Source organism: Danio rerio, chromosome 4, assembly GCF_052040795.2.
Source record: "Danio rerio strain M-AB ecotype USA chromosome 4, GRCz13ab, whole genome shotgun sequence".
Lineage (NCBI taxonomy): Eukaryota > Metazoa > Chordata > Actinopteri > Cypriniformes > Danionidae > Danio > Danio rerio.
Genome location: NC_141024.2, coordinates 14,050,739 through 14,078,271, shown reverse-complemented (window position 1 = coordinate 14,078,271; position 27,533 = coordinate 14,050,739). Strand labels below are relative to the sequence as shown.

At 35.9% G+C, this 27,533-nt stretch overlaps 3 protein-coding genes and 1 long non-coding RNA gene across 5 annotated transcripts in view; 2 read left to right on the top strand and 2 right to left on the bottom strand.

Moving 5' to 3' along the window:
* Positions 1–27,533, bottom strand: part of LOC147844665 (uncharacterized) — an 892,045-nt gene that overhangs the window by 572,008 nt on the left and 292,504 nt on the right. The gene's annotated exons all lie outside the window — the stretch shown is intronic.
* Positions 1–27,533, bottom strand: part of calua (calumenin a) — an 86,478-nt gene that overhangs the window by 42,770 nt on the left and 16,175 nt on the right. The gene's annotated exons all lie outside the window — the stretch shown is intronic.
* ifng1r (interferon gamma related) lies at positions 15,041–15,976 on the top strand. The gene is made up of 4 exons (NM_001020793.1): positions 15,041–15,184; positions 15,409–15,471; positions 15,561–15,770; positions 15,881–15,976. Exons 1-4 carry the CDS (start codon positions 15,041–15,043, stop codon positions 15,974–15,976), a joined length of 513 nt encoding a protein of 170 aa, NP_001018629.1.
* On the top strand, positions 23,476–25,838 carry ifng1 (interferon gamma 1). Its single transcript, NM_212864.1, has 4 exons — positions 23,476–23,604; positions 24,020–24,097; positions 24,276–24,479; positions 25,680–25,838. Exons 1-4 carry the CDS (start codon positions 23,476–23,478, stop codon positions 25,824–25,826), a joined length of 558 nt encoding a protein of 185 aa, NP_998029.1. The 3' UTR covers positions 25,827–25,838.

The following is a 27,533-nucleotide window of genomic DNA, read 5'->3' as shown; positions in this document are numbered from 1 at the left end:
TATTATATTATATTATATTATATTATATTATATTATATTATATTATATTATATTATATTATATTATTAACAGATCTAATGTCACACTCCAGCACCAGTGTAAATGGCTGTATTTCTTGTCATTGGCTGTGTCTGAAAGCTAAACATGCTGCCTTCGGAGAATAGAATACATTCCAAGTAGGCATTAGCATCTGAATAAAAGAATAGCTTTACTTCCAGTCCAATGAGAACTCCATCATTGGATTGAATTTTTATGTATTCTTTATATCTCACAAATCAATATGGGGTTCTCTTTGGACTGAACCAATTGAATCAAAAACACTGGTGTGGTTCAACTGACATACAAATTCAACACAGAAAAAGACATCTAAATCAAACTAAAACAAGACACTTTTTTTATTATTATTATACACTCTCAGAAATAATGATAGAAAATCTGTCATTGGGGTGGTACCTTTTCAAATGGTACAGTACATTTTTATTCCTAACAGGTCACTAAAGGTATATATTAACGACCAATAAAGTACAAATCTGTACCTCATAGTACTTTAATGGTACAAAAGTGAATCTTAAGTTACAAAAGTGTGCCCTAAAGCAGAGGCGGACTGGCCATAGGGAGCACCAGGACATCTGGCCTGCCACCACAATGCTGGCACCTCGCTCTCCACACATCCTCTTCACTTTGGCCTGACCTTTAATAACTTTTCCAATTTAAAAATGCTGTCCTAGTCTGCTCCTGCCCTAAAGGAGTGTTTACCTGTATGTGGTACAAAAGTGTACCTACCATCCCAGTGCCAGATTTTGCACCTTTATTTCTTTGTAGGAACTGCATTTTCTGTTATATTTTCATGCGTCTCACATAGACTACAATAAGCAAATTCAGCACAGCACACAGATTTGTTTTGGATGTTTGGTAACTTCTATACCAAAATATATGTCATGAAAGCCATTCTTCTTTAGTTTTAGATTTCATGTTTGGTTTTAAAGATGCTTTCAAACCTAACTTGTTGTTTTGGAACCTGGCTCAGATCTGCAACAAAACAATTACAGTAATTCACGATTGCTTCAATAGAATAAGTTATCTTGGTTGACTTTGATGCTCTTCACTTTGCAATAGTGAAACCAGTACGACCCAATAAACCAGGATTTATCCCACTCTATGATGAGCATTTGTTTTTCTAAGCCTTTCAGGATGGTTTAATCTGGAGATATGCATGCAGACGGTATGCAACATCTAACTAATATGCAGTCTGAAAGACATATTTCTGAAAATATTCAACATAAAAATAATGCTGGACAGCTACCGAATGAGTCACAACAAGCATACAAAACTGCTAATATCCGCTCAATTTGATGGATGACTCATATAAACAGGCTTTTCCTGACCAATAAGAGTTTACCTGCACATGCCATATTTTAGACTGTTTAAAAATATTTTCTTGTGAAAGTTAATTAAACCATGATGAAAAATCAGCATAGTACATTTTTAGGTTTTAAAATAAATTAATGTTATTGACAATTTTAACTTAAATTATTTATTGTACTGACTTAAAACAGCTTTTAACTTAAAAACAAAAATATATTGGAAGCATAAGTTTAATAAGATTTATTTAACATGCTGTTACGATGTATTGATTGTATGTTATATATATATATATATATATATATATATATATATATATATATATATATATATATATATATATATATATATATATATATATATAATGCAGGTGGGAAAGTGCAATAAAATGACTGTGATTGCTAACCAAATCAGGACAACGGATGTGTTCACACCTATCAGGTTTATTTCTTATAAAACAAACTGTCGTGCAATTGGTCTTTTGCAGTTTTTTTTTGCATAAGAGTAAAAGTTTCCAACCGAACCTTGTTGTGGATCAATACCACTGAGAGATCTGATGTTGGATTCCAAATAAACCCTGGTGTGGTTAGACTCAAATAAGAACACAACACAGATCAAAGACATTAAAAGAAGCAAAACTAGGACATGATGTCACAATATGTGATCAAAAATGTTTAGAATGTTCAAAGATACATGTTTTTTTTGTCATTGTTGCAGTTTTGCCAATTATAGTCAAAAATACCTGTCAACATCAGTGGTGCGGTTGGGCTTGAGAGGTGTTGACACTTGGTTGTTGGTTTGAACTGGTTTCTTGTAATAGAACCAGCTTAAACCAGCTTGTGACCAGTAAGAAGTGTTTAAACCAGCTATTCACTAAAGCAATGACCAGCTTAATCCAGCTCATGACCATCAAGAACCAGCTTAAACCAGATGACTATCAAGAACCAGCTTAAACAAGCTCCTGTCCAGCAAACGTGCTTAAACCAGCTCATGACCAGCTTAAACCAGCTAATGACCATCAAGAACCAGCTTAAACCAGTTATTGATCAGCTAGAATCAGCATAAACCAGATAATGACCATTAAGGACCAGCCTAAACAAGCTCATGACCAGCAAAACATGTTTAAACCTACTCAAGACCAGCAAGAACCAGCTTAAACCGGCTATTGGCCATCAATAACCAGCTTAAACCAGTTAATGATTAGCTATAATCAGCTTAAACTAGATAATGACTATCATGCACAAGCCTAAACAAGCTCATGACCAGTTAAACGTGTTTAACAGACTCAAGACCAGCAAGAACGAGCTTAAACAAGATCATGAGCATTGAATACCAGCTTAAAACAGTTAATGATCAACCATAATCAACTTAAACCAGATAATGACCATCAAGGACCAGCTTAAACAAGCACATGACCAGCAAAATGTGTTTAACCAATTAAGACCAGCAAAAACCAGCTTAAAAAGCTAATAACCTTGAAGAACCAACTTAAACCAGTTAATGATCAGCTAGAATAAGCTTAAACCAGATAATGACCATTAAGGACCAGCATAAACAAGCTCATGACCAGCAAAATGTGTTTAAACCAGCTCAAGACGAGTAAGAACGAGCTTAAACCAGATATTGACCATCATGGACCAGCCTAAACAAGCTCATGACCATAAAGAACCTGTTTAAACCAGCTCATGACCATCAATAATCAGCTTAAACCAGTTCATGATCAGGTACAACCAGCTTTAACCAGATAATGACCATCAAGGACCAGCTTAAACAAGCTCATGATCAGCAAAATGTGTGTTAAACCAGCTCAAGAACAGAAAGAACTACCATGAACCAACTCATGACCATCAAGAACCTGCTTAAACCAGCCCATGACCATCTCTAACCAGCTTATGACCATCAAGAACCAGCTTAATCCAGTTCATGATCAGCTAGAACCATCTTATAACCATCAGGAATGAGCTTAAACCAGCTCATGATTGGCAAGAACCAGTTTAAAGAAGCCAATGACCAGCAAAATTAAATCAGCAGCCATGTGTCATACCTAACCAACACATGTTTCTTTTTTCCAGCAGGGTTACCGCAGAATGTTTTCTACATGTTTTGGACGTATGTGATACACTCTCTACTCTCTGTGTGCACCAAACACTTCCAATCAACTCTCCATGTTTCTGAAAACATCTTGTAATTCTTAGTTGGCTCCATACAGGTGAGTGGGCTTTACAAACCACCTGTAGGAAACACACTCTTCATGTTTACCAGACACTCTCTTTTATGTACCTCATGATGTACACTTATGTACCTCACGCTGGTGAGTGGCTTGACAAGTCACCAAGTGGACACACTCTCTTCTCTCTTTAAAAAATATAAAAATAAAAATCAATTAATAAAACTTACACTTGTAATTAACTTAAAAACGGACTTGTCATAGCGTTTTTATACAGCTACTCTCTGATGATTTGAAGCGCTTCTTTTATCCTCACTTGTAAGTCACTTCAGATAAAAGCATCTGACCAGAGGGAATGCGAGAACCAGAACTACTAACATTTTTTTTTGTTGGTCCAGACTAAACAAACCAAAGGAATCAACATACAAGTGTAAACATTAATCTAAACCCTTAATCTGTGTTTAGTGTTAAAGCAAACAATCTACAGGTGTGAAAATGTCCAAATCTGTGTCTTTTAATTTTCCATCTTGTATGTTATTTCCAGCTAGAAAAAAAAACTGCTTAATGTTTGTTTACTTATTACAAAAGCTCGTAGCAGACCATTAAACTATTACAATCCCTCACGACTGAGTTTCGTGAGGTGTGCAAATGTGGCCTGCAAAGTCACGACCTGATGAGACAGCAAGTGAACTATTTAAGCATTGGGATGCAGCCATTGGCTCCCTCTAGTGGCTGATATCTAGGCATTGCGCTTTTTAGGCATGAAGTGGAATCTTGCCAACATCAACTGGTGATGAGTGCAGTCTGTGCACTCTAAACATTTAATATAAAACTAACATGATCCATCCATTTCAAACCTGTGCAATATATATTTTCAATTTCTACTTTTATAATGCAACTTTAGTGTGTGGTTTTAAAGCAAACTGAGCTGATCCTTAAGCCAAACGTTACCATCACTGTCACTGTACTGAGCTCTGAGTTCCTGGAAGTTGTAGCACCATGAAACGCGACCACAAACGTCTCTTTCACATCGCCACCAAACAACCAAACATATGCTCAGTTCTGGTGCAAATAAAGGGCGCGGGTATGCATATACATATGCATGCACACACACTTGATACACAAATAAACAATACTTTCTCTCTCACTGGTCTCTTTCTTAGTCATACAGATGCTTAAACAAGTGCTGCAAATGGTGGTTACATCAAAACTGCAAGCTTGGAGTTTCAAAAGGTTATGAAGTTTAAACTTTAAACAACTAGTCAAGGCCTTTAATTAAAGACGCCCTTGCTAGTTGGAGGGTTTAAACAATAATTAAAATGTAGTTTATCCTTTTTACTGTTTTGCTCATGCTTTATTCTGTAAAACACAAAAAGAGATACTTAGAAGAATGGCCAAGCTGTATATGGGGTATATATGTATGATTAGAAAAATTGAGATTAGAAAAATCGTTCCTGTGATTCCTGCCCAATCAAATCCCTTTACTGTGGAAAGTAAATCGCATCTTAATGAACTACCTTAAGACATGTGCGATTTAGAATGGCAGCAAACTGTTTGGAAGCATTAAAAGTGTCCAAGAAGATGTCTAAAATCTTTACACGCATTGACCCAGAGACCGTTTAGATCAGGGATGGGCAAACTTGATCCTCGAGGGCCGGTGTCCCTGCAGAGTTTTGTTCCAACACTAGTCAAACACACCTGAACATGCTAATCAGTGTCTTTAAGATCACAAGAAATCTATAAGCAGGTGTGTTTGATTAGAGTTGGAGCTAAACTGTGCAGGACACCGGCCTTCCAGGACCGAGTTTGCCCACCCCTGGTTTAGATGCACGTCACTGAGGAGAAGATGATGGATGTTTACTGTATGATGACTGTAATGGCCTTAAACACCCAGCAGGCATAAGATGTCAACATGACGTCAAATTGACGTTGTAACCTAACGTCATGGGGATGTTGCACTTTGTTTGGAAATGAAAATCGGTTTTAAGTGAAGTCGAATTTCCAACCTAAAACTAACCAAATATCATGGTCTAATGATGTTCCAGTTTGACGTTGTGTGGACGTTACCACGATGACGTCTACCAGATGTTGGATTTTGGTTGCCATACTGTACCTGATGAATAAACGTCAGTATTTGATGTCGATATGACATTGGTTTAAGATGTTGGCTCTACGTTTGAGTTTGGTCACTTTCTAACAAACAACAATCGACCAAATATCAACGTCATTTGACGTCGTCATTGGACATCAAAATAATGTTGTCCTTTGACGCTGGCTAGACATTACATTTTGGTCACCTGACATCACAACTTAAATCTAACCTACTATTAGCGACTTATGACGTTGTGTGCCTGCCCTGCTGGGCAATAACTAGATGCACTACAGAATGTTAGTTTACACACACATGCACAAATTACATGTAAACGCATCAGCTTTTAACAGCGAAATGCTCACTATTCACTACTCTTGAGTACTTTTAATAGGGCTACTTTTTATTCATACTTTGAGCAATATTTTCAACATATACTTTTACTCTACTTGCACTACATTTTAAGGCAAGTAATGATACTTGAGTATGATTTTTCAGTACTCTTTTCACCACTGATTGGAGATCACAATTGTTCAGCTCAGGCTTGCGACCTTGTCCTTTACGTACTGAAAGTCTTTGAGATTCTTTGATGATATTATGCTCTTTTGAAGGTGAAATATCCTAATGTCTTCCTACCCTCCTTTGAGGAACATGGTTTTTAAACATTGCAATAATTTTTTTTCATTTGTTGGCAAACTGGCGATCCTCTGCCCATCTTTGCTCCTAAAGGACTAGACCTTTCTTGGATGCTGCTTTTGTACTAAAACATAAATACAATCACCAGTTGACATCACCTGTTTTAAATTATATTATTATTTAACCGATTTACCTGATTACTAGCCCTAAATTGCTCCTGCCCCAACATTTTTTGGAAATGTGACCAGACAAAACATGAAATATTTTGTGTGAATATTGTCTGAAATGAAATATAAGTCAAAGTAAATTTATAAATCACTAGTTTCTTTTTTATTTGGCTTTTCCATACTGTCCCAACCTCTTCTGATTTAGAATTGTATATATCATCATAAATGTTTTAGTTAACTATGATGACCTAACTTGGTAGTAAACAAACCATTATTGGTTTTTTTGAAAACTAAATTAATCTACTTTTAGTTTTTGATACTGTAATCCTATGATTTGTAGTAAAAAATTATGTTCAGAAACGACTCTTACAGGTATGTACATCAAACCATTATTCCATATTAGCCTATTTTTTTAAACTTAAAACTAGCAAGTGTGCATATTTTGAATGGGGAAATCCAGCTTTCTCACTCACTTCACTACAAAACCTCTTTTGGCCATAAATGCTTACTTGAATGAGTGAAAAGTAGAGTAAAATGCCACCTCAAAATCTCCTTTCAAAAAAGAAAAAAAGGTGTGAGCGAGCATTTGGGTGAATTTTTATGACTCCAGTGCTCATAAGTAGCAGCACAAACTCAGTGAACACCATGACCACAACTCAAGCTCACTGGAAACTCACTGTTCGGCAGCTACGCAGATGGAGAGGCCACGGAGGAAGCTGTTAGGTCATTGACTCAGTGACTCAATTGGCAATTCAGCTGAATCACTCACTTTTCCAATTGGAGAATCTTCAACCGAACACTTTTCATTTCAGGGACTTTGTTAAAAAAAAGGATACTTTACGAAAACATATACAGTTAAAGTCAGAATTATTAGCCCTCCTGAATTATTCATCCCCTGTTTATTTTTCCCCAAAGTTCTGTTTAATGGAGAGCAGATTTTTTTCAGCACATTTCTAAACATAATAGTTTTAATAACTCATTTCTAATAACTGATTGATTTTATCTTTGCCATGATGACAGTAAATACTATTTTACTAGATATTTTTTAAGACACTAGGCAAGTTATTGTAGGCAAGTTATTGTATAACAATGGCTTGTTCTATAGACTATCGTATAGAAATATAGCTTAAAAGGGCTAATAATTTTTTCCTTAAAATGGTTCATAAAAAATTAAAAGCTGCTTTTATTCTAGTCGAAATAAAACAAATAAGACTTTCTCCAGAAGAAAAAAAAATTATATCAGACATACTGTGAAAAAATCAGAGGGCGGCTAATAATTCTGACTCCCACTGTAGAATTGCATGTTCATTGATAGAACAAGGTTAAACTACATAGTCAAACCTCATAGTGATGACATTATGTTATATTATATGTTATATTACATTATATTGAACAACTGGTATCTAGAAATACTGCATTTTCATTAACTGTGGAAATGACGATATTTGTGGTTTAACTTGGTTGGTGGTTTAAGCGATAGTCATTTAAAAGTGCGGTGACATCCTAGAATACTGTTCCCCTTAATAATGAATAACCACACACAAAGAGATGAGTAACATAGGAAATGCTTTTACGAATCTGTGATTAATGAATTAGAAAGTAATAAAACTCAGTTGAATGTGGTAGTTCACTATTTGTAAATGAATACTACAATGAACTACCGCATATTATACTTTTGTTACTTAATTTATTCATCAGAGAATCTCATTAGTTAACCTCAAGCTAACTAACCCATTAAAAGTTATTTAAAATGGGAGGATGAAAATGGATTAAAATTGTCAGATTCTACCTAAAGTGCCAAATGTTTGTTGGGACATCTTTGCCATATGAATAAAAAATATTGAATTAAATTAAAATTAGGATTTAAAATGCTATAATTATAAGACAAAAAGTCAGCATTAGGAGTCATAATTATATTTTAAAGTTATAAAACCCATAACCAAAGACATAATCATGGTAAAAATGTCAAAAGTTTTACAAAAAAAAAAAAAAAATAAAAATTATAAAACAAAAAAATAAAAGTCATAATGAAGAAAGAAAAGTTACAATTATTACAGTTTTGGACAAACTGTTGTGACACTTAAATTTACTGCATGGATTTGGAGTATATCTGAAACAATAAAACACATATATTAATTTTTTCCCCACCGTTGTTACAAAAAGTTTTTGTGACATCAGTTTGCTATGAATCACTTTCTCATTACACACATTTTGTCCAACTTGCAAATGTGTCACATCTTGGACTCTTGTCTCATCTTTAGACATAGTCTCAGTTGCTTTCACTCTGCAATGCCACCTGGTGATGCCAGATTGCCTTTTCAATCTTTCCAATTTACAATGCATTTATCCCTGAGCATACATTTATGCACAACATAATTGGCTTGTTTTTTAAGTGCTGATGCTCACATAGGATTATTTCTGAGGTTCAGATTCAAAGAACTGATGATGGCACAGCAACATAAGGGGGAATTCAGCTGAAAAGCATGTAGCCACAGGCGTTAAAGTGTAAGCCAAAGCAAATGTATCACCACAGATCAACCACCAACATTATAGAAATGCATGTGATTAAGCAAAAGATAATAAAATCTGCACCATTTAGCAGTTTTAGAATCTTTTATAATCACAAGATCTTAAACATAAGTGCAGGCACGAATAAATGAATGTACTGTACACAAAGACTCACAATGCTGATGCCTGTTTCACACACACACACACACACACACACACACACACACACACACACACACACACACACACACACACACACACACACACACACACACACACACACACATATTTATACATACATACATACATACATACATACACACATACATACATTCGTACCTAAATAGATACATATATACAAACATGGCTGGGCCACCATGCCCTTTGTAATTCGGCCACACTGGAGGATTTTCAAGACCTTTTAAAGGTCATGACACAACATCCTAATTGGCTTCAGGTCAGGGTTTTGCCTAGGCCACTCCAAAGTCTTCATTTCGTTTTTCATCAGCCATTCAGAAGTGCTGTTGCTGGTGCTTTGTATCATTGCCGTGCTGCAGAACCCAAGCTCATTTTAGCTTAAGGACTCTAACAGACATTCTCATTTGGGATATGTTTAAACACAGCAGAATTCATGGCTCCATTTATCACCGCAAGTCTTCCAGAAGCATCAAACAGCTCCAGACCGTCACACTAACATCACCACATTTTACTTTTGGTATGGTGTTCGTTTTCTGAAATGCAGTGTTACTTTTACGCTACACATAATGGGACACACATCTTCCAAAAACCTTTGTCTCATTACTTCACAGAGAATTTTGGGGATCATCAAGATGTTTTCTGGCAAATCTGAGACGAGCCTTTATGTTCTTTTTGCTCAGGAGTGTTTTTTCTCTTGAACTTTAGCCATGCAAAACATTTTTGCCCAGTCTATCTCTTATGATGGAGTTATGAAGACTGACATTAACTGTGGCAAGTGAGGCCTGCAGTTCTTTGGATGTTTTTGTGAGGCCTATTGTGACCTCTTAGACGAGCTGGCTCAGCGCTCAGTGGTAATTTTGAGATAATTTTGGTCAGCCGGCTACTCCTGGGAAGGTTCTCCACTGTTTCATGCTTTTGCCATTTGTAAACTGTATAATGGCTCTCAGTGCCATTACAGTGGTACAGTGGTTCACAGCAGTCTAAAAGCGTAAGAAATTGTTTCATACCTTTTCCAGACTGGTAGATCTTAAATGTTTTCTTTCTCATTTATTTTTGTATTTCCTTTTATAATGACATGATATCTAGCTTGAGGATCTTTTGGTCTGCTTCCCTTTGTCGGGCAGATTTAAGCGATAACTTCACATATCTTCACACAATTGATTCGATTTCATTTTCCCTAAACTGTTTACTTGTTTTTTCTTTTACTAATATGATTTGTTTTCAAAAATAATGTGGAAATAATGGATTTTATTCAGTACAATACTATTTTTTGTTTAGTTTACATATCCATTTAGTGGACACTGTTCAGTCACTTAAACTGAATTGAAGAGTACATTTCATCAGTTCATGCAATTCATTTGTAAATGAACCTATAACTTTTGTGACCACATGCTTGCATTAGTGTTCGAGCTACAGAAACGCCATCACATATGCAAATGGCTTGAAAAAAGAGACATGTCTTAAAATGTCTAATGTTACCAAAAGAGCTCAATGAATGAAAGAAAATGATTTTCGACACATTTGATAAAAAAACATGCAAACATAATGTAGTTAGACATGATGATATGCTAAGTCATAAAAATAATAAAAGTAAAAATGATACTTAAAAAAAATAAATTTATTTTATTTATTTTTGCTGAAAATAGCCTTTCAAACAACAATGGTACACTGTTTACCACTATATATGGTGACTTAACTTTCAGTTTGATGAGTCATTAATCAGAAGGCTTTCTTAAAAGTTTGTAAATTGCAACCATGACAACATTCAGTAAACACCAATAATACAATATAAATCATGACAGTACTGAATATATTCTGTAGGATATATACAGATTAAATGAAACATTAATAGAAAAGCTGATTAAAAAATAAACATCTGTTAGGTCATGTTATACCACCATCATGATATTGATCTTAAGATCTTAAGCTTAAAAGAACAGATACAGATCTTAAAGTAAAAAAAAAAAAAAAAGTTTGTAAAATCTTTAAGTAATGTTTTTTTTTTTACATGTTTGTGCAAGCACAGATCAATATATTATATTATGATGATTATAATAAATTGGAATATAAAGCCACAATGCAAAGCATTAAAATATTTGTCTACTTTTTGGCACACAAATAGCACAGAATGTTTATTTCTGAAATGTGATACCGACATCTACAAAAGGTTCTTCCTGCTCAATGGATTGCCATGACACGACACAAGGAATAAAAGAAGTGAAATCAACCTTAGAGGTATAATAACTAAGGTGAAAAGACTGAGTGAAGGGAAGAACAAGAAGTACACAGAAAGAAGAACAGCAGGATTTAAATATCCTCAATAATACATGAAGAAAAAGATACAGTGCACACATTTATTCATTCGCATGAAACCTAATTCACATGAATGAAAAATATGTTTAATAAATAATATAAATAAACATTTGTGAGTTCATCATGGACAATCAAAATGGCTTGGACTTGAGTGTATATTTATCAACAGACCAAACATTTGGTTACAGGTGTGCATTATGTTATATTGTTTTGTTTTGTTTTGTTTTTTTGGTGAATTTTGTTGTGAGACAAACCTGCTTTTATATTTGAGATGTTCAACAAAACTGTAATTTCTATTTTCCCTATAATGTTAAAGTTTATTATTTTTTCACTTAAGGTTTAAAAAAAACTATGAAACTGAAACGTGTTTTCATTTTGCTTGGTTAGGCCTACTGAGAAAAACATCAGACCAGCAGTTGATCTTGAGTATCACACGATGCTTTTTATATAAATTATAATGATTTATTTGAGTAAAAATTGAAAATAGACACAATAAAAATAACATTAAACAAGTTGGACCAGCCTGATCTCACAAGGAAATGTAACTATTTTATATTTTGTAAGTTTATTGGCAAACTGAAATTATAAATTTGATGGCAGGTTGAATCGAATGAAAATGTAATTTTTTTAAAAGGAGGCATGGCACCCTTCCCCACCCCTTAACCAAACCATCATTGAGGCATTAGCAAATTGTACTTAACTGTACAACTGAGATGCAAAAAAAAATTGCATTGAGATGAAAAAAAAAATGCAAAAAAAAAATTGGTTGGACAGACTTACACAGTAAAAAGCAAATAGTAGGTTTAAAGGGATGGTCCAGAGTATATTTTTAAGGCTTGGCTGTGTTTATAAGATGCAAAGCAATGTGTAATCATGCTTCACTTGTAAAAAATCATGCAATTTTTTTTATACATCTTATTTTAATTATATACAGCTACCTAAGGCAATGCAGTGGCGCAGTAGGTATTGCTGCCTTCTCACAGCAAGAAGGTCGCTGGTTCGAGCTGGGTCAGTTGGCATTTCTGTGTGGAGTCTGCATGTTCTCCCTGCATTCGCGTGGGTTTCCTCCGGGTTCTCCGGTTTCCCCCACAGTCCAAAGACATGCGGTACAGTTGAATTGGGTAGGCTAAATTGTCCATATGTATGAGTTTGAATGAGTGTGTGTGGATGTTTCCCAGAGATGGGTTGCGGCTGGAAGGGCATCCGCTGCATAAAAATGTGCTGGATAAGTTGATGGTTTATTCTGCTGTGGAGACCCCAGATTTATAAAGGGACTGAGCCGAAAAGAAAATGAATGAATGAATGAACAGCTAGCTAACATGGAAACAACTGTCCTATTTCCCAATTCCTCTAAAAGGCCCGTCCTCAAGAGGTTCTGATTGGTCAGCAAACATAATGTGCTGTGATTTACAGATCAGCTCCATGTCACCAGGAAAAAAAGTCATGCTACTAATAGCACGTGCTTTGCCTTTGCTCTGTAAATACTGTCAGTCAGAGTAGCAGTGTCAGTGTGAGCCTGAATCAGACAGAAAATGAAAAGGACACAGCTGATCTTCACGCCTGAACTCAAAAATAAAATCTAACAAGTGTCTATCAGATATATTCGGGTTATAAGCAAGTGTAAGTAATATGAAGCTAGAAACTGTGCCTGTAATTGATCAATTTTAACATTTAAAAGCACTTACAGGTTGCTTGGCTTACAGTCCACAGTTTCTTCTATTAGTGTTGGAGGAGTTTTTAGCTGAATCCAGCACTGAACTGAGAGAGATTCTGGAAGCTGTCCTTTGTCAAATGCTAGCTACTTTTTAAAATTATTCTCTGGACCATAATTGAAATTAAAATTTGTGTCGTGTTCTTTGGAAGCCTAAACACAGAACAGAACAAGCTCTGTGGAGATGGCAGCATTGTTACATTGCCTCTGGCCACACAACTTCGCTGCGTGGGATGTATGCCCGTGGTGTATGCATGTAACCTGAAGCGTTTGTGATCTCACTAAGCAAAATTTATTTTTCGAAGTGCTAAGCTAAATCTATAAAAGCCAATATATCCCTTTGCATTGAACTTTGAGCGTCTTACATTCAGAGATGTTGTTTATGTGCACGCAGCTACATTACAAAAGTTTAAAATAAGACAGTGGACCACCCCTTTAATTAAAAAAGTGTTGTAACTGCTGCAGCTTGGAACTAAGTTACTAAGTTGACTTAGCTAAGCTAGGTTGACTTAACATATTTTTATAGATATGAACATAGTTAATTTACTTTAGTTAATAAAGTTAACATAGATAATTTTAAAGCACTGGGTTAACTCACTTTTTAAGTAACTTCATTTAATCTAGATTGACCTAACATATTTTTTATAGATATGAACATAATTGATTTACTTAATTTTAAAGCAATGGGTTAACTCGCTTTTTAAATAACTTCAACAAATCACTTTAAAAGCAACTGGTTACTCTGTTTTTAAGTCAACTAGTTGCTTTTTACAGTATGTTAAGCATGTACACAAAATACTGCAATCTCTTGCTATTTCAAAATTGTCAGGTATTTTAACCAAATAGCTAACAATGCATTGAAGAGTCACTTTTTAGCAATGGATGCCTTCCCTGGGAATTAAAACCACAGCTTTAAATCTGTTAACGCTCAAGTATATGAGTAACAGGAGAGTTTCAGTTACTGAAACTTGCATTGTGCAGCATTGTGTCCTTATATGCACAACCTTATTTAAATCTTTATAAGGTTGAAAGATTTCCAAGGTTCAGATTCGGAGAACTGATAGAAATACCACAGTAAGACTGAAGGGGAATTCAACATAAAAACTGTGTGGCCACAGGCTGTTAGTTGTAGCTTAAGCAAATTTACATTACCACAAATCAACCACCAATGCAAAGTAATGCATATGTGATCAAAATGTTTACATTAACTATTTACAATTGATTAAAATTAATTATGTACAACTGATTAAAAGATGTTTTTAGTATGCATAGCTATTGCACCAAGCGAGATATGCATTCATATGCCAACATATGCACTTTCACACATGTAAACAAACCGTTGTGGTTTAAAAAAAGCATATGCAACAAACGCAAAGAGATGAAAGTACAGATGTGCATGCAAACAGTGCACATGCAAAGAGAAATTCATTTTAAGAAATAGTGGAAGAATAAAACAGATTGCAGTACGTTTTTCTTGGAAAACAAACCGATATTCATTGATAAGTTTCATTTTCACACAAACACACAAAAACATCTGATAACAAACCAACTTTCAGTAGGTTACTGACTCATTGCGCATGTCATCGGGTCCTTAACCCAGATTCATGATGGTCCAAATGTCGGTTGCACTCGCTTGTCCACTCAAAAAAACCTTGAGTAACTCTTGGGGTTCAACATTAGTGTAACGTCATCCAGTTAAGACGCATCACATCTCTGATTTAAAGGAAACAAAGCCCACAGAAACCCCAAAAACCCAAAGCAGCCGTCCTACTGTCATCCTTTGCCTATATAAACCCCCAGCCCCTTTCCGATCATCAACATTCACCTGCTGACTAACATCAGGTCACAGCATCACTTGGTTCACAGCACAGAAACACAAACACAAAAAAATGGATTCCTGCCTCAAAATGGTGCTACTCTGTGGACTTTTGTGGATAGCATCTCTTCAGACAACCAGCGCATACAGATTTCGACGGTCCAGGAGCGAGAACCCGATTCTGAACACAAATATCGAGAAACTAAAAACACATTATGTAAGTGATATCTGTCATCATTTTCTGCAGTGTCTTTGAAAGTTTGTGCCAATGAATTATATCAGATCCAACTCATATTAGTTTTGCTGCTAATATTAGCATGAACAGCAGGTGGTTTCAAAAACCACAACAACTGCACAATGAACTTTGTGACATTTTGATTTTAGATTAGAAGATGCACGATGCATTGCTAACGGTCGCTGTTTTGTTTGTACTGTCTTTAGAACACGCTTGCAAAGGATTGGGTTGGAAAATCTGTGTTTGTTTCTCATCTGGACCAGCTGAATGTAAGTTTGTACTGTGCAAAATGCTAAAATGGGAACTTGAAATGTAATGATTTTTACATTAACATCCTAATTATGCTGATTTCCTTCAGTCTAAGCCAACCTGCACTTGCCAGGCTGTGTTGCTTGAAGGAATGCTGAGCATCTATGAAGACATTTTCCAAGACATGATGAACAAGTCAGATAATAAAGAAGTGAGAGACGATCTTAAAAAAGTAATTCATGAGGTGAAAAATTTGAAGCACAAGTACAACGAAGAACATAAATTATGGAGGGAGCTCCAGGATATTCACTCAGTCAAGGTAAACAAAGACAATATAAGTTCTGTCTTCATTGTGAAACGTATACACTTTCAGTTATCTTAAAAAAAAAAAAACTGTTAAATAACTATATAACTCTCATTCTCATTCAGGCGAAAAATGGAACAATCCAAGAAAGAGCATTAAATGACTTCCTGAAGGTGTATTATCGGGCCTCCACAGAAAAACGGCATTTACACATGTCTTAGGCCCACTGAGAAGATCCAAAGGGTCTTGACTTTTATGTAGTAAACTAGTGCTTTGCTATTGTATTACCCTATTTATTTATAAGTTATATGTAATTATTTATTTTGTTTTATTTTATAATGTACTCTACTACAACGTAACACAACAGAACTTAATTTAACAATCTAACTTATTTTCATCACATGTGTGTTTGCATCATTTACAGTGTACAGAAATGGAAACAGTTGGTTTTCGACAATGGATTTGCTTGAAATACTTTGTGAGCTTCACTGGCTGAACTGTTAATTACAATAAAAATACATTTTGCATTAATTTGTGCTTTCGTTTGTTTAATTGCAATTTTTAGTCTGCCTAAAACTCAATCAGTCAATGAACTAAAAGTTCAATGGGTCATTGCTACATGCTGACAAACTGCAAGTTTAGTGAAACTGCAAACTGTGGCTGTATTTAACATTTGACATTAAAGGAAGAATGTCATAAAAACTGCTCAAACATTCAAATGAAAAATAAAATTAATGCAATGATCTGAAATCTTAGTGCATTTCTAGCACACTACTCCAAGCCACAATCTCAAGTTAATGGAATTAAATTTCCAGAGAATGTATACACTTGATAAAAGAATGCTTTTAGTGCCAATGACATACAATGGGGGTCAAAATTGACTCCTTAGTCCTATTAGGAGTTCTTACAGCATATTTCATGAGACAAATATCCCAAAGCGCAGTATAAAAAAAAATATTTGAAGAAAAAACACTGATCAAAATTAGAGTAAACTTTCAGATACTTCCAAATTGATAATTAGGTGATAATTGTGGTAAATGTGGTGATAATGTCCTTAATTTACTTATCTGACAAACCCCAACTTTGGCTAAATAAAGTTACTGAAAACCGCCTAACAGCAGTTTGTCAAGATGAAGGCCAAAGTTAACCTTTCAGCCACAGCAAGAGGAGTTGGTCACTCCAAATCTGCGATTGCTAGAATATTGCATTGTTACATTGTCCACCAAAAAAAAAAAAAAAAAGGCTGGTCATGCATGAAAGGCAAATGAACAAGAGTACTGAACAGGATAACATGGAGATTTCAGTGGGTAATCAGTGTAACACTGCAGCCATGATTGCTCCAAAAGTTCAGTTTTGCATTTGTTGCAGTATATAGTGTTTGGAATTTACACCGAAAGCCCAGTATCTGCTGTGGTCAATCGTGCTCTTATCAGATGAAAAATCATAAGGCCAGAATATCCCTTTGGCAAGAAACAAAGTTAAATTTATTTGGGTAAACTTCATGTTCACCATCAACCTGGGGGGAAAACTTAAGCCAAATTTGTTTTTAAAAGTTTGTGAAACGTGGAAATGAAGTGTCATGGGTTTTGTAATGTTTTTGATGGAGGAATTTAACCTCTTCTACAAGGCAGATGTTTATCAGAAGCTCACAGAACACACAGTTCCTTCTCTGCATTCATCACTCAATCAGCCAGCATTTTTCATGTAGGACTAGGGCTGTAACGATACACCAAACCCACGATTCGATTCGTATCACGATTTTTGACCCACGATTCGATTCGTATCACGATTTTTTTTTTCGTGTGGGGTGGGGAAAAAAAGATTTTTAAAACTATTTTTTATTAAATAGAATTATATTATTTTTGTTTTCTTTGTAACAAAATACTTTTGAAAAACCAAACAGAACTAAACTCCATTGTGTAGATGGTTCAAGCCAATGACTGTAAAAAATATGGACAATGCGACAGCCCTTTTTCCCATTGAACGCCTTGAGGGCAAAACGCCTGCTTGACGGACACAAACTGTCGCAAAAGACTGCTGAAATTGGAGCCAGACATGCGCAGAAGGATTGTCTGATGGAGCCAGAGGAGGAGCCGCGAAAATGAGCAGAGTCGAGCTTCCAATCAAACGCTTTATGTAAAATCAACTACGCCCACCGAACTTCTCAGCATGCGTTTGCTGTCATATCAACACAAATGGATGTAATAACGTTAACAAATATGAGGGTTTTATATATTCAATCGCGCCAGCTCCAGGCCGCAACACATAACTTACTCGTGGCGTCGCGGGCTGATTCCGGCTCGCATGCGACAGCGCCTGCTCGCTCGGCCGCCGCATCTGGCTCGATTGACTCGGGCTGGAATTGGGTAGTGAGTCCAGGCATCCGGAGTAGGTCCAGCAGAGGTAACATTAGTCAGTCTGAGCTCTAAGAGATAAGTCTCCAGCAGGCGAGAATCTAGCCGGAACTGTGTTTTGCTATCTGGGTGGCTAGGCGTGTATCAGCAAACTAATAAAGCCCGAAAAAAGCCCTGAACTTAGCAAATAAACAGTGTTCCACCAGGATCATGTATGTCAGAAACTATAGTTTACTGCTGAACTCATTTTGTCATGGTAAAATAACACAGAAATCGAATAATAACATTTCAGTCTACTTCAGTCTCCTGCCGAAGCTCAGACGCCGCGCTTTGAGAAACTGTCAATAACAGCTGTCAATCACGATGACACGCCCAGCATTAAATTACTGCTAAAAACAAACTGTTTACAAAAATGAAGATCTGCACCTATTTCAGCACAATAACCAGTGCCTTAATCGACCAGAACCATCTTTCGGGACATTTTATTGCAAGTGTAATATTTTTTTTTATTTGGGCTCAAGTCTCCTTCATTAACACGGAGGAGGCGGGCTTTATGACTTGTACTGCAGCCAGCCCCCAGCGGGCGATCTAACGGCCGAAACCTTCACTCAAACGTAGGCTTGCGGCACACTTGGTTCAAGCATGTTAAAAATTCTTTTTCAATCAAGTTCTCTTACTTAGAAAAAGTAAATTAAATGGATACTAGGGATGCTCATTTCGTTAATTTTGCTAACAGACAACCGCCGCTCATTAATCGGTTATTATAATAACGGTTAACTGGTCAGATTACTATTAATTTTATATTAAACAAATTGACGTGTCTATTTTGTGTCTGACACATTAAATATTGCATTTTAAAATAGGCTACTGATTTATTTTTAAATGCTAGCATATTAATAACAGAACAGAACAACAAAGCATCTTCACGCACCTGCAGTGTTTAACACAGAAGAGCAGAATAATCTAAATAAAATAAATAAAATAAATAGGACTGCCCTAAATTATTTTCATTTAAATAATTAATTTATATTACAAAACGAAAATACTGACTGATTCTTTTTAACAACCGGCATAGGCTGTTTTTTCCAATCATGTTTTTTCTTCCGTCAAATAAAAATCGCAGACTTCCTCAAATTGCCCGCTCCACGGAAAAAAATACGCATTTATTTAATGCCTTGCTGTTATTATTATAATAACAAAACCTTTTACATTTTATAGAAATCATTATTTTAAAGAATAAGTCCTGATGGTTTCTCTCTCCCTCGCGGTTCAAGTGCGCGTGCTGCATGATGAAAAGACAACAACACGCACGCATATGTAGACTTTTTGTAAACAGTTTTGTTGTTTAAATATGCTATTGCATTAATATGCATACATGCTTTATAAGCCGAAAACAAGGCGCATCTCACTGTCTTTATGTTGACAAGGAAAAAAGAAGAGAAGAAGCGCGGTCCTCTTATGAAACGACTGAATCAGCTGGGTATCGATTGTGCATAAGTGTTGCTGTCTGTGTTGTTACAATTGTAATATTTAATGCTATTGTTATATTCAAGATTTGTACATTCATACAGCTCTGGATAACTTAAAACAGCGATTAGACCTTAAGAGCGGCATGCGTCCTGAAGTAAAGCGAAACGGCTATAAATTTCCAGCAAGATAGAGTGATTATAACCAGAGTCATATACCTTTATCTATAAATAAAGTATAACTATAGAAACTGTGTTCATCTTAACTGAAAGCTTCGTCCTGTTTCCTGGCCTCACGCATCGCGCTGTCAGTCAGCACGTAACGTTAACTCTCAAAGGTTCCAACAGAAAGCGCAGAGCACGGTTACAGAAAGGTTTCCTCTGCAGAGGAGTCGGGGCATCTGGGGAACGCCCATCCCTCTCTGCGCAGCCACATTAACAACAATGCTTTGACAGCACTGGCAATGTTTCTGCCGTTGTCTGTTGTCAAGAGGGGTTAAGTTGGTTTTGTTTTTGATATTCCTGACACATTCAGACAGTCCCTTACTAAGAGCTCCTCTGCGAGCTCTCCCGGTTAAACGCTAATTGCGAGGGCTTAAACGGAGCAGTGCTCGTAATGTCGAGCGGAAAAAAAGTGTTTCCTCACGTTCTTCTTCAACTAGCTCAACTTTTGCAGGCACGCGTGACGTTATTGGAAAGGTAGTCACGGGGTGTGTCGCGATTCTCCCTTATCACACCGCGACACAGGATCGTAGATCTGAGTGTCGCGATTTCGATTTTATATCGTGTATCGTTACAGCCCTATGTAGGACAGTGAGCCCAGTCGCACAAAAAAAAAAAAAAAAATGGATAAAGCAGTTCTTTGAAAGTGACAACATTGAAATAATGAAAGGGCAGCTCAAAGTCCTGACCTAAACCTGATTGAAAATCTATGGAAAATCATTGGCAACAATGTAATGGCTTAAAAACAGTCAGTGAACACTGTGTCCTAACTACATGCGGAGACACAACCGTCTTTACCATGTTTTTGTTGTAATGCTCCAGAAATGCTCCTTATTTCTGCGATATCGCACCAGAACAACAGCATATACTCCCTCAGATGATCATCCCAGATACCGATTATGTGCTTTATTCAGTGGTAAATGCTACTAATTTGGGTTTACATACAATTATATGTGACATTTACTGCCATACAACTGAAGGCAGCAATAGATAGTTCACCTCAGGTCTTGAAAATAAAAGTTATAGCAAACGGTTAGAAAATTAAAGTCAGAACTGTGACTCAGTTCAAACCAACAACATCAAGCCCTCAGTAGTCTATTAATAATGTTAAAGCGGCTTAATATGTGTTAACTAGATTAAAAGCCTTTTCCATTTCATTGGTAGTGCAGTGGCTGGTATTTAAATTTTTCTGTCATGTCATAGACCAAAAGTGTTTCAAGAGTTTACACTTAGCTTATGATTTATACATAACTTGTTTGGCATGCTGTGCCAGGAGAGAGCACTGAGCTCAAGGGATCCTCAAGCCCAGGGCTCCCCCCTTTTGCAGGACAAGGGGAGATTGAGCTCAGGTTGAACTCAAACTCCCCCGCTGCTGAGGCCAAAGCGAACTTCCTGAGAGTAAGGCATCATATAAAAAGGATTTAGGCTTATTTTATCTATAATATAGAGCACATTTGGATGGTGGCAGGAAACGGGGAACCCGGGGGAAACCCACGCGGACACGGAGAGAACATGCAAACTCTGCACAGAAATACCAGATGGCTCAGTGAGGGCCCAACGCCATAGGTATTCTTGCTCTGAGGCAACAGTGCTAGTCACTGGGCCACCGTGCCACCCATTCTGAATAAAGGAGGAAGAAGGGGAGGCAGGGGGGTTTCGTCCAGACGAAGATAGTTGTAGAAAGGAAATGAGGATATATATAGTGACTTGGGATCCTTTGATTGGAGGATCATGATTAGCTAATGTGGACCATCTGGGTCAATCATGAACACAAGCTCCCCTCGAAATTAGTTTAAAATTAAACTTCACTTGGTGCAGACAGCCAAATCGCTTGTAAATTGCTGTTCTCTTCCTGCATCATGTGTTGTTTTGCTATTCTGTGGTCACAGATGTGCTAAAGTCATTTAACATAAGGGCCTGAACTCTAACTTTTAATTTTCTACTTATTTTTGCTTTAACCTTTAGAAATTTTTGTTAGAAATCTATCTTGATTATACAATAATTGTAGTTCATAGAAGTTTCTTTAGCAGCGCCTTAGAATATATGTACAAGAACTCCTATTATAATGACTTCAGGCAGTGACATATAATTTAAGTATTATAACTTCATTCTCTTAGTAGTTTAGAATAAGAGATTAAATCCTATTACATTTTCAATAGGCCTATTTGGCAAAATATAGAATTTTGAGCTGACGATAAAAGACAACGAAACTCCTCAAAAATTAAAAGTAAGCAGTTCGCAGAAAGAATATCCTTTTGGGTTTCCACGTGGTTTGAATGATGTATATAGAGGAGTCTAGGGTAACACCTCTCTACAACCACAGCCGCGGAAAATCAACCATGGCGGCAACACTCAACTGGAAAATGAGACATACCTCCGACACTGAGGTTTGGAGTGATCAAGTGGCACCTGTTAGGAATTCAAATCACCCTTTTCCTACTTATTACGTATGGATGTAAATGCATTCGCAATGATTCACATTTTTGGTCTAACCAAAATGTAGTGGTTTCGAGGATCTCAATAGTGACATTTCATCAAACCAATGATAAGTGCAGCCACCTCCTCAGATAACAGATAGCCTCCCTAGATACATATTCCTACATACTGTAGAAATAATGCAGTATCATCTCAGCTGACATTATAAGAAAAGTAGTTTCCCTTTGTGAAGCGTACATGTCTCACACTACACATCACTTTTGTCTGCCTTTCATTATCTTTCTCTGTCACTCTCTCTCTCTCTCTCTCTCGGCAGAAATGAGCTGATGAAGTGTTAAAACCTCAAATGCAACATCTCATGATGAGCAACAGTAGAACTCAGTTCTTTCAGCCATGAGAAAGTTCTTCTTTATCTACTTATCTACAAATGTTGCCCAGGGTTTGCCAGATCATATGTGTGATTCTAAGGAACTTCTAGTGAAAGTGTTTCAGCCCACTTCTGTAATATTTTTCACAAAAAAAAAAAAAAGATAAACCCAACAAAAACTAAAAAAAGTCAAGCTTAATCATGCAACATTCATTATATAAGCTTATATCCTTTTATAAGCTTGTATAAAAATCTCTCTTAAGGCCTAAGAGTACTCTAAAATTAAATAAACTTTATTAATTTCTTATTGCTGTCCATGCATAAGAAGCTCTGTGGACAGTTTATTGCATCCCACTGCATGCAGATGTTGCAAAGAAAAGGTTAGACATTTTTCGAAAGCTGCTGAATTTGGTGCAAGGTCAATATTTGAAAATGTAAGATGAGAATAAACTATTTCCTTCCCTATTGAAAACCATTTTTGCATAATTGCATCACTGAAGAGTCCAACCATGCTTCAAATCTCATGCCCAGGACTCCTCACTTAATCACCAAAAAGATCCCCGAAGACAAAACCACCAACAGCCCCGCCTAGTGACATCCTCAGGATTCCAACAGAGAAGATGCGTGGTGGGCCGATGTTGCTGAGCAGTATCATGGTGCATTTTGATTTAAAGGAAACAAAGCCACACAACTTCACACCTAGATCATAGCTCCCTCGCTTGCTCTCACACATAACTATAAATACCCCATTCACTCGAACACATGCATTCAGACCATCGTCAGGACACGAGAACGGTCGGGTGTCGTGAGACAGCGTGAAAAGGCAACTTTGGCTCAACTCTAACTTTAGCGAACGCCTTCAACTAAAAAGGACTATGATTGCGCAACACATGATGGGCTTTGCCTGGGGAGTATGTTTGCTGTTTTCGGGATGGATGACATACAGTGAAGCCAGTGTGCCCGAGAACCTAGACAAGAGCATCGAAGAGCTCAAAGCTTACTATGTAAGTATGGCTGGATTTCCATCGTACGCCACATCGCAGACAGAAAGTGAAGTAAATCTATAAGGTTAACTGGTAGATAGATATCCTCTAGATATAAGAAAGTAAGATAGATTTAAGTAAGGTGTATTGATTGGGATACGGCCTTCAAGATTGGAAATCCTGGCTTTAAAAACGAGTCAACTTTTACTGCGATTGGTTAAGAGGTAGTTTGGCAGAAAACAGGAAGTAAAGTCTGACATCCATATAGACTGAAACCTTTGGGCATGGAGAAACATGTCTAGTCTGTAGGTGGAGTTTCAGATGTGGTATGATAATCGCAATAAACGTATTTATCTGATTGAGTTGTGATCTTGAAATGATGCCAGATGTCTAAATCAGTAACCTATGTAAACGATGACCTTTTAATTTCTTCCAGATTAAAGAAGATTCTCAGCTACATAATGCACACCCCATCTTCCTGCGAATCCTGAAAGATTTAAAGGTGAATCTTGAGGTAAATAGCCTCGTGCAACAGCACAACGGCCTAGTATTTAGGCCTTAAGCATCTATATGAGTTAGCATAAGCCTTACCTTTCTGAGCCAAAGGGCACATTGTTTTGACACATCCTATTATGCATTTCCTGTGTTGTACACGCGGTGTAGTCAAGCTTGTTGTTTTCTTTGGGGGGCAGGAAAGTGAGCAGAATCTACTGATGAGCATTGTAATGGACACATACAGTAGGATATTCACTCGCATGCAGAATGACAGCGTGGATGAAGCTACAAAGGAGAGGCTGGCACATGTTCAAGAGCATTTGAAAAAGCTGCAAGAAAGCTACTTTCCAGGCAAGAGTGCAGAGCTCAGGACGTATGCAGAAACGCTATGGGCGATCAAGGTGAGAGAATAGTTGCAAATTCTGTGAAAACAAACTTGACAACAAAAAGTATTGAACATCATAGCTTGACATGGCCTTTCTAACATATATAGAAAGGCCACACATACCAATGGAAAGTGAATTGAGAAAAAGTTGTTAGTTCAAAAAATACTATATTAATTATATAACTCAATATAACTCAATATATATATATATATATATTATTGATTTTATTTAAATTTTTTAAACATTTCCCAAATTATATTTAAGAGCAAGGACATTTTCACAGTATGTCTGATAATATTTTTTCTTCTGGAGAAAGTCTTATTTGTTTTATTTTGAGTTTTAAAAAAATATTTTGAGTTTAAAAAAAAACATTTTAAGGTCAAAATTTTTAGCCCCTTTAAGCTATATATTTTTCAATACTCTACAGAACAAACCATCATTATACAATAAATTGCCTAATTACCCTAACCTGCTTAGTTAACCTAATTAACCTAGTTAAGCCTTTAAATGTCACTTTAAGCTGTATAGAAGTGTCTTGAAAAATATCTAATCAAATATTATTTACTGTCATCATGGCAAAGATAAAATAAATCAGTTATTAGAAATGAGTTATTAAAACTATTATGTTTAGAAATGTGTATAAAAAATCTTCTCTACAATAAACAGAAATTGGGGAAAAATAAACATTACATATATAATATATATAATAATGAAACATATAATATATAATAATGAAAAATGACATGCATGTTAAATATATATTCTAAAATACAGTAACACAAAATATGCTTTATTTTTTTAAACATATAATTATTTTCTTGCATTTTATTTATTCCCCAAAGCATATTTTTACATGCATTTGTATTAATGCATCAATGAAAATTCCAAAGTCTGCATTAGCACAGCTAAAAAATAGAGGACATTTTTACTTCATATAACTGATTTAACACTATAGTTTGAATGCAACCTTGGTTAAAAGGCTGCCTATGTTAACCACACAAAAGGAGTTTGACATCTAAACCCGTGTAATGAAGGTTTGGTTTTGGTTTTAGGCTTTTTGAAAATACCTTTTTTTTTTACAATGCATAATGTAATATGCTATAAAAGAAAAAGCACTTGTTTGAATTTATTTTTTTTTACTTAGAAGGTAAAAGATAAATATGCCTCTTTAACATCACAAAGGCATGTCACTAATCAAATGCTTTGCAATTGCAGGAAAACGACCCGATCGTCCAGCGAAAGGCTTTGTTTGAGCTGAAGCGTGTCTATAGAGAAGCAACACTCCTGAAAAACTTAAAGAATAAAGAACGCAAGAGACGGCAGGCTAAAGCATCAAGAAGCAAAAGTCTAAATAGAGGTTGATCAGTGCCTAAAATGGTGTGAAATTAGTTTTGTTATTTATTCTATTTATTAATTTTTTATACGTTTCTTGAAAATATTGTAACTGACATTATTTATTTGTTCTTATTTATTTGAAAAATTTTGACAATGGAAGCATGTTTTTTGAAGCATGTTCAAATTTGGTAAAGTCTATGACTAAATAAATGCATTTTTTAAAATAATTTTTGTGCTGATTAACTTGACTTTTGGCCGTCTTTTTACTATATTTATACTATATACAACCAAGACATGTGTTTGCTAGGCACAGAAACATCTCCATCTTCCTCAGCCTCTGAAACACTTTGTCATCAGTCTCATTAGCATAAAAGTGCCACCGCCACCCACACTGAAAGTAAAATAACCCATTACCCCAGTCAAACAGTAAAATCAGGAAATACATAGCAAAAGCCAATGTGTTAAGAACCAAACATCAAACAAATAAAAAAAAAAAACACATAATCTTTTCATGCTAAAAAAAATAAAAATAAAAAAAAAATAGGAAAAACCTGCAAAAATGGCAAAGATAATTAAAATAATTTCTAAGGAAACAATTATGTTTCCAGATGCCACACAAGCACACACACACACACACACACACACACACACACACACACACACACACACACACACACACACACACACACACACACACATACATACAGAATGTCATTGAACTGGTTTGACTGCAGGTGAAGCTACCTATCTCATTCACAATGCAGTGTATTATAGCAACTACTGTACACGACAACACAGATTTTTTCATCTAAGGTTTCACTGCGACTTCCTTAAAAAAGTAGGAAATTTTTACACTTATTTTTTCACAGGGGGAAAACCAAGAACTTGTTTAGTAGGGTGGCTTTTGTTTAATTTGTCGACACTATTCGTGTCAATGAATAGCAGTGGGAACAAAACCAGAAGCTCTTTAAATTGACTTTCTGAATTTCCGTGCCGCTTCAAGCAGGTTTATTCAGGTTTAATGTTAGTTTAATGCTAAGGTGGTTGGCTAGTCTCACTAGCTATTTAAGCTGTAGATTATGGCAAAATATCCATTGCGCTAATAGAATAAAATTAATAATGTCGTAAATTAAATAATCTCAAGCTTCTTATCTGCTCATGATTTTCATTAACATCAAATCTATATGAATTAGTAAACTTTCAATAGGGCAAAAAGTTGACTTTGGTTTTACTAAAGTTTCAAACATTTACTGGATCCTCTTGCTTAATATACCCTGAAATAATAACAACAGTCCAACATAAAACAGTCCTGTGATAAGCGGAGCAAACCATCACAATCAAACTTGGAGACAGCAACAAATGTACTTAATCCAAACGTATCAACATATGTATGTTGTACATGTAGCACTCTATGGATAAATTGTAATCGTTCAAACTATGGCTCTTCTATATGATAGAGAATGAGAAAACTTGAACAGCATCTGTGATTTCTTGCTGCTCCTCAATGTCTTTGAAAACATAATGAATCTAATCATGGTTAGGATTCATGTCTGTATTGATTTAAAAGTCATTAACCTATCCATTAAAGGATATATCAGCTTTTACTGCAGTTTCAAAAATCACTGAAAAGGGATTTGTGTGTGTTTCAGCCAGGTTAATTTCACTTTAATCAGGTGAACAGTAAGAAGAACGTCCACAGATGTGCGACTAAACAAATGCACTAAGAACTCGCCC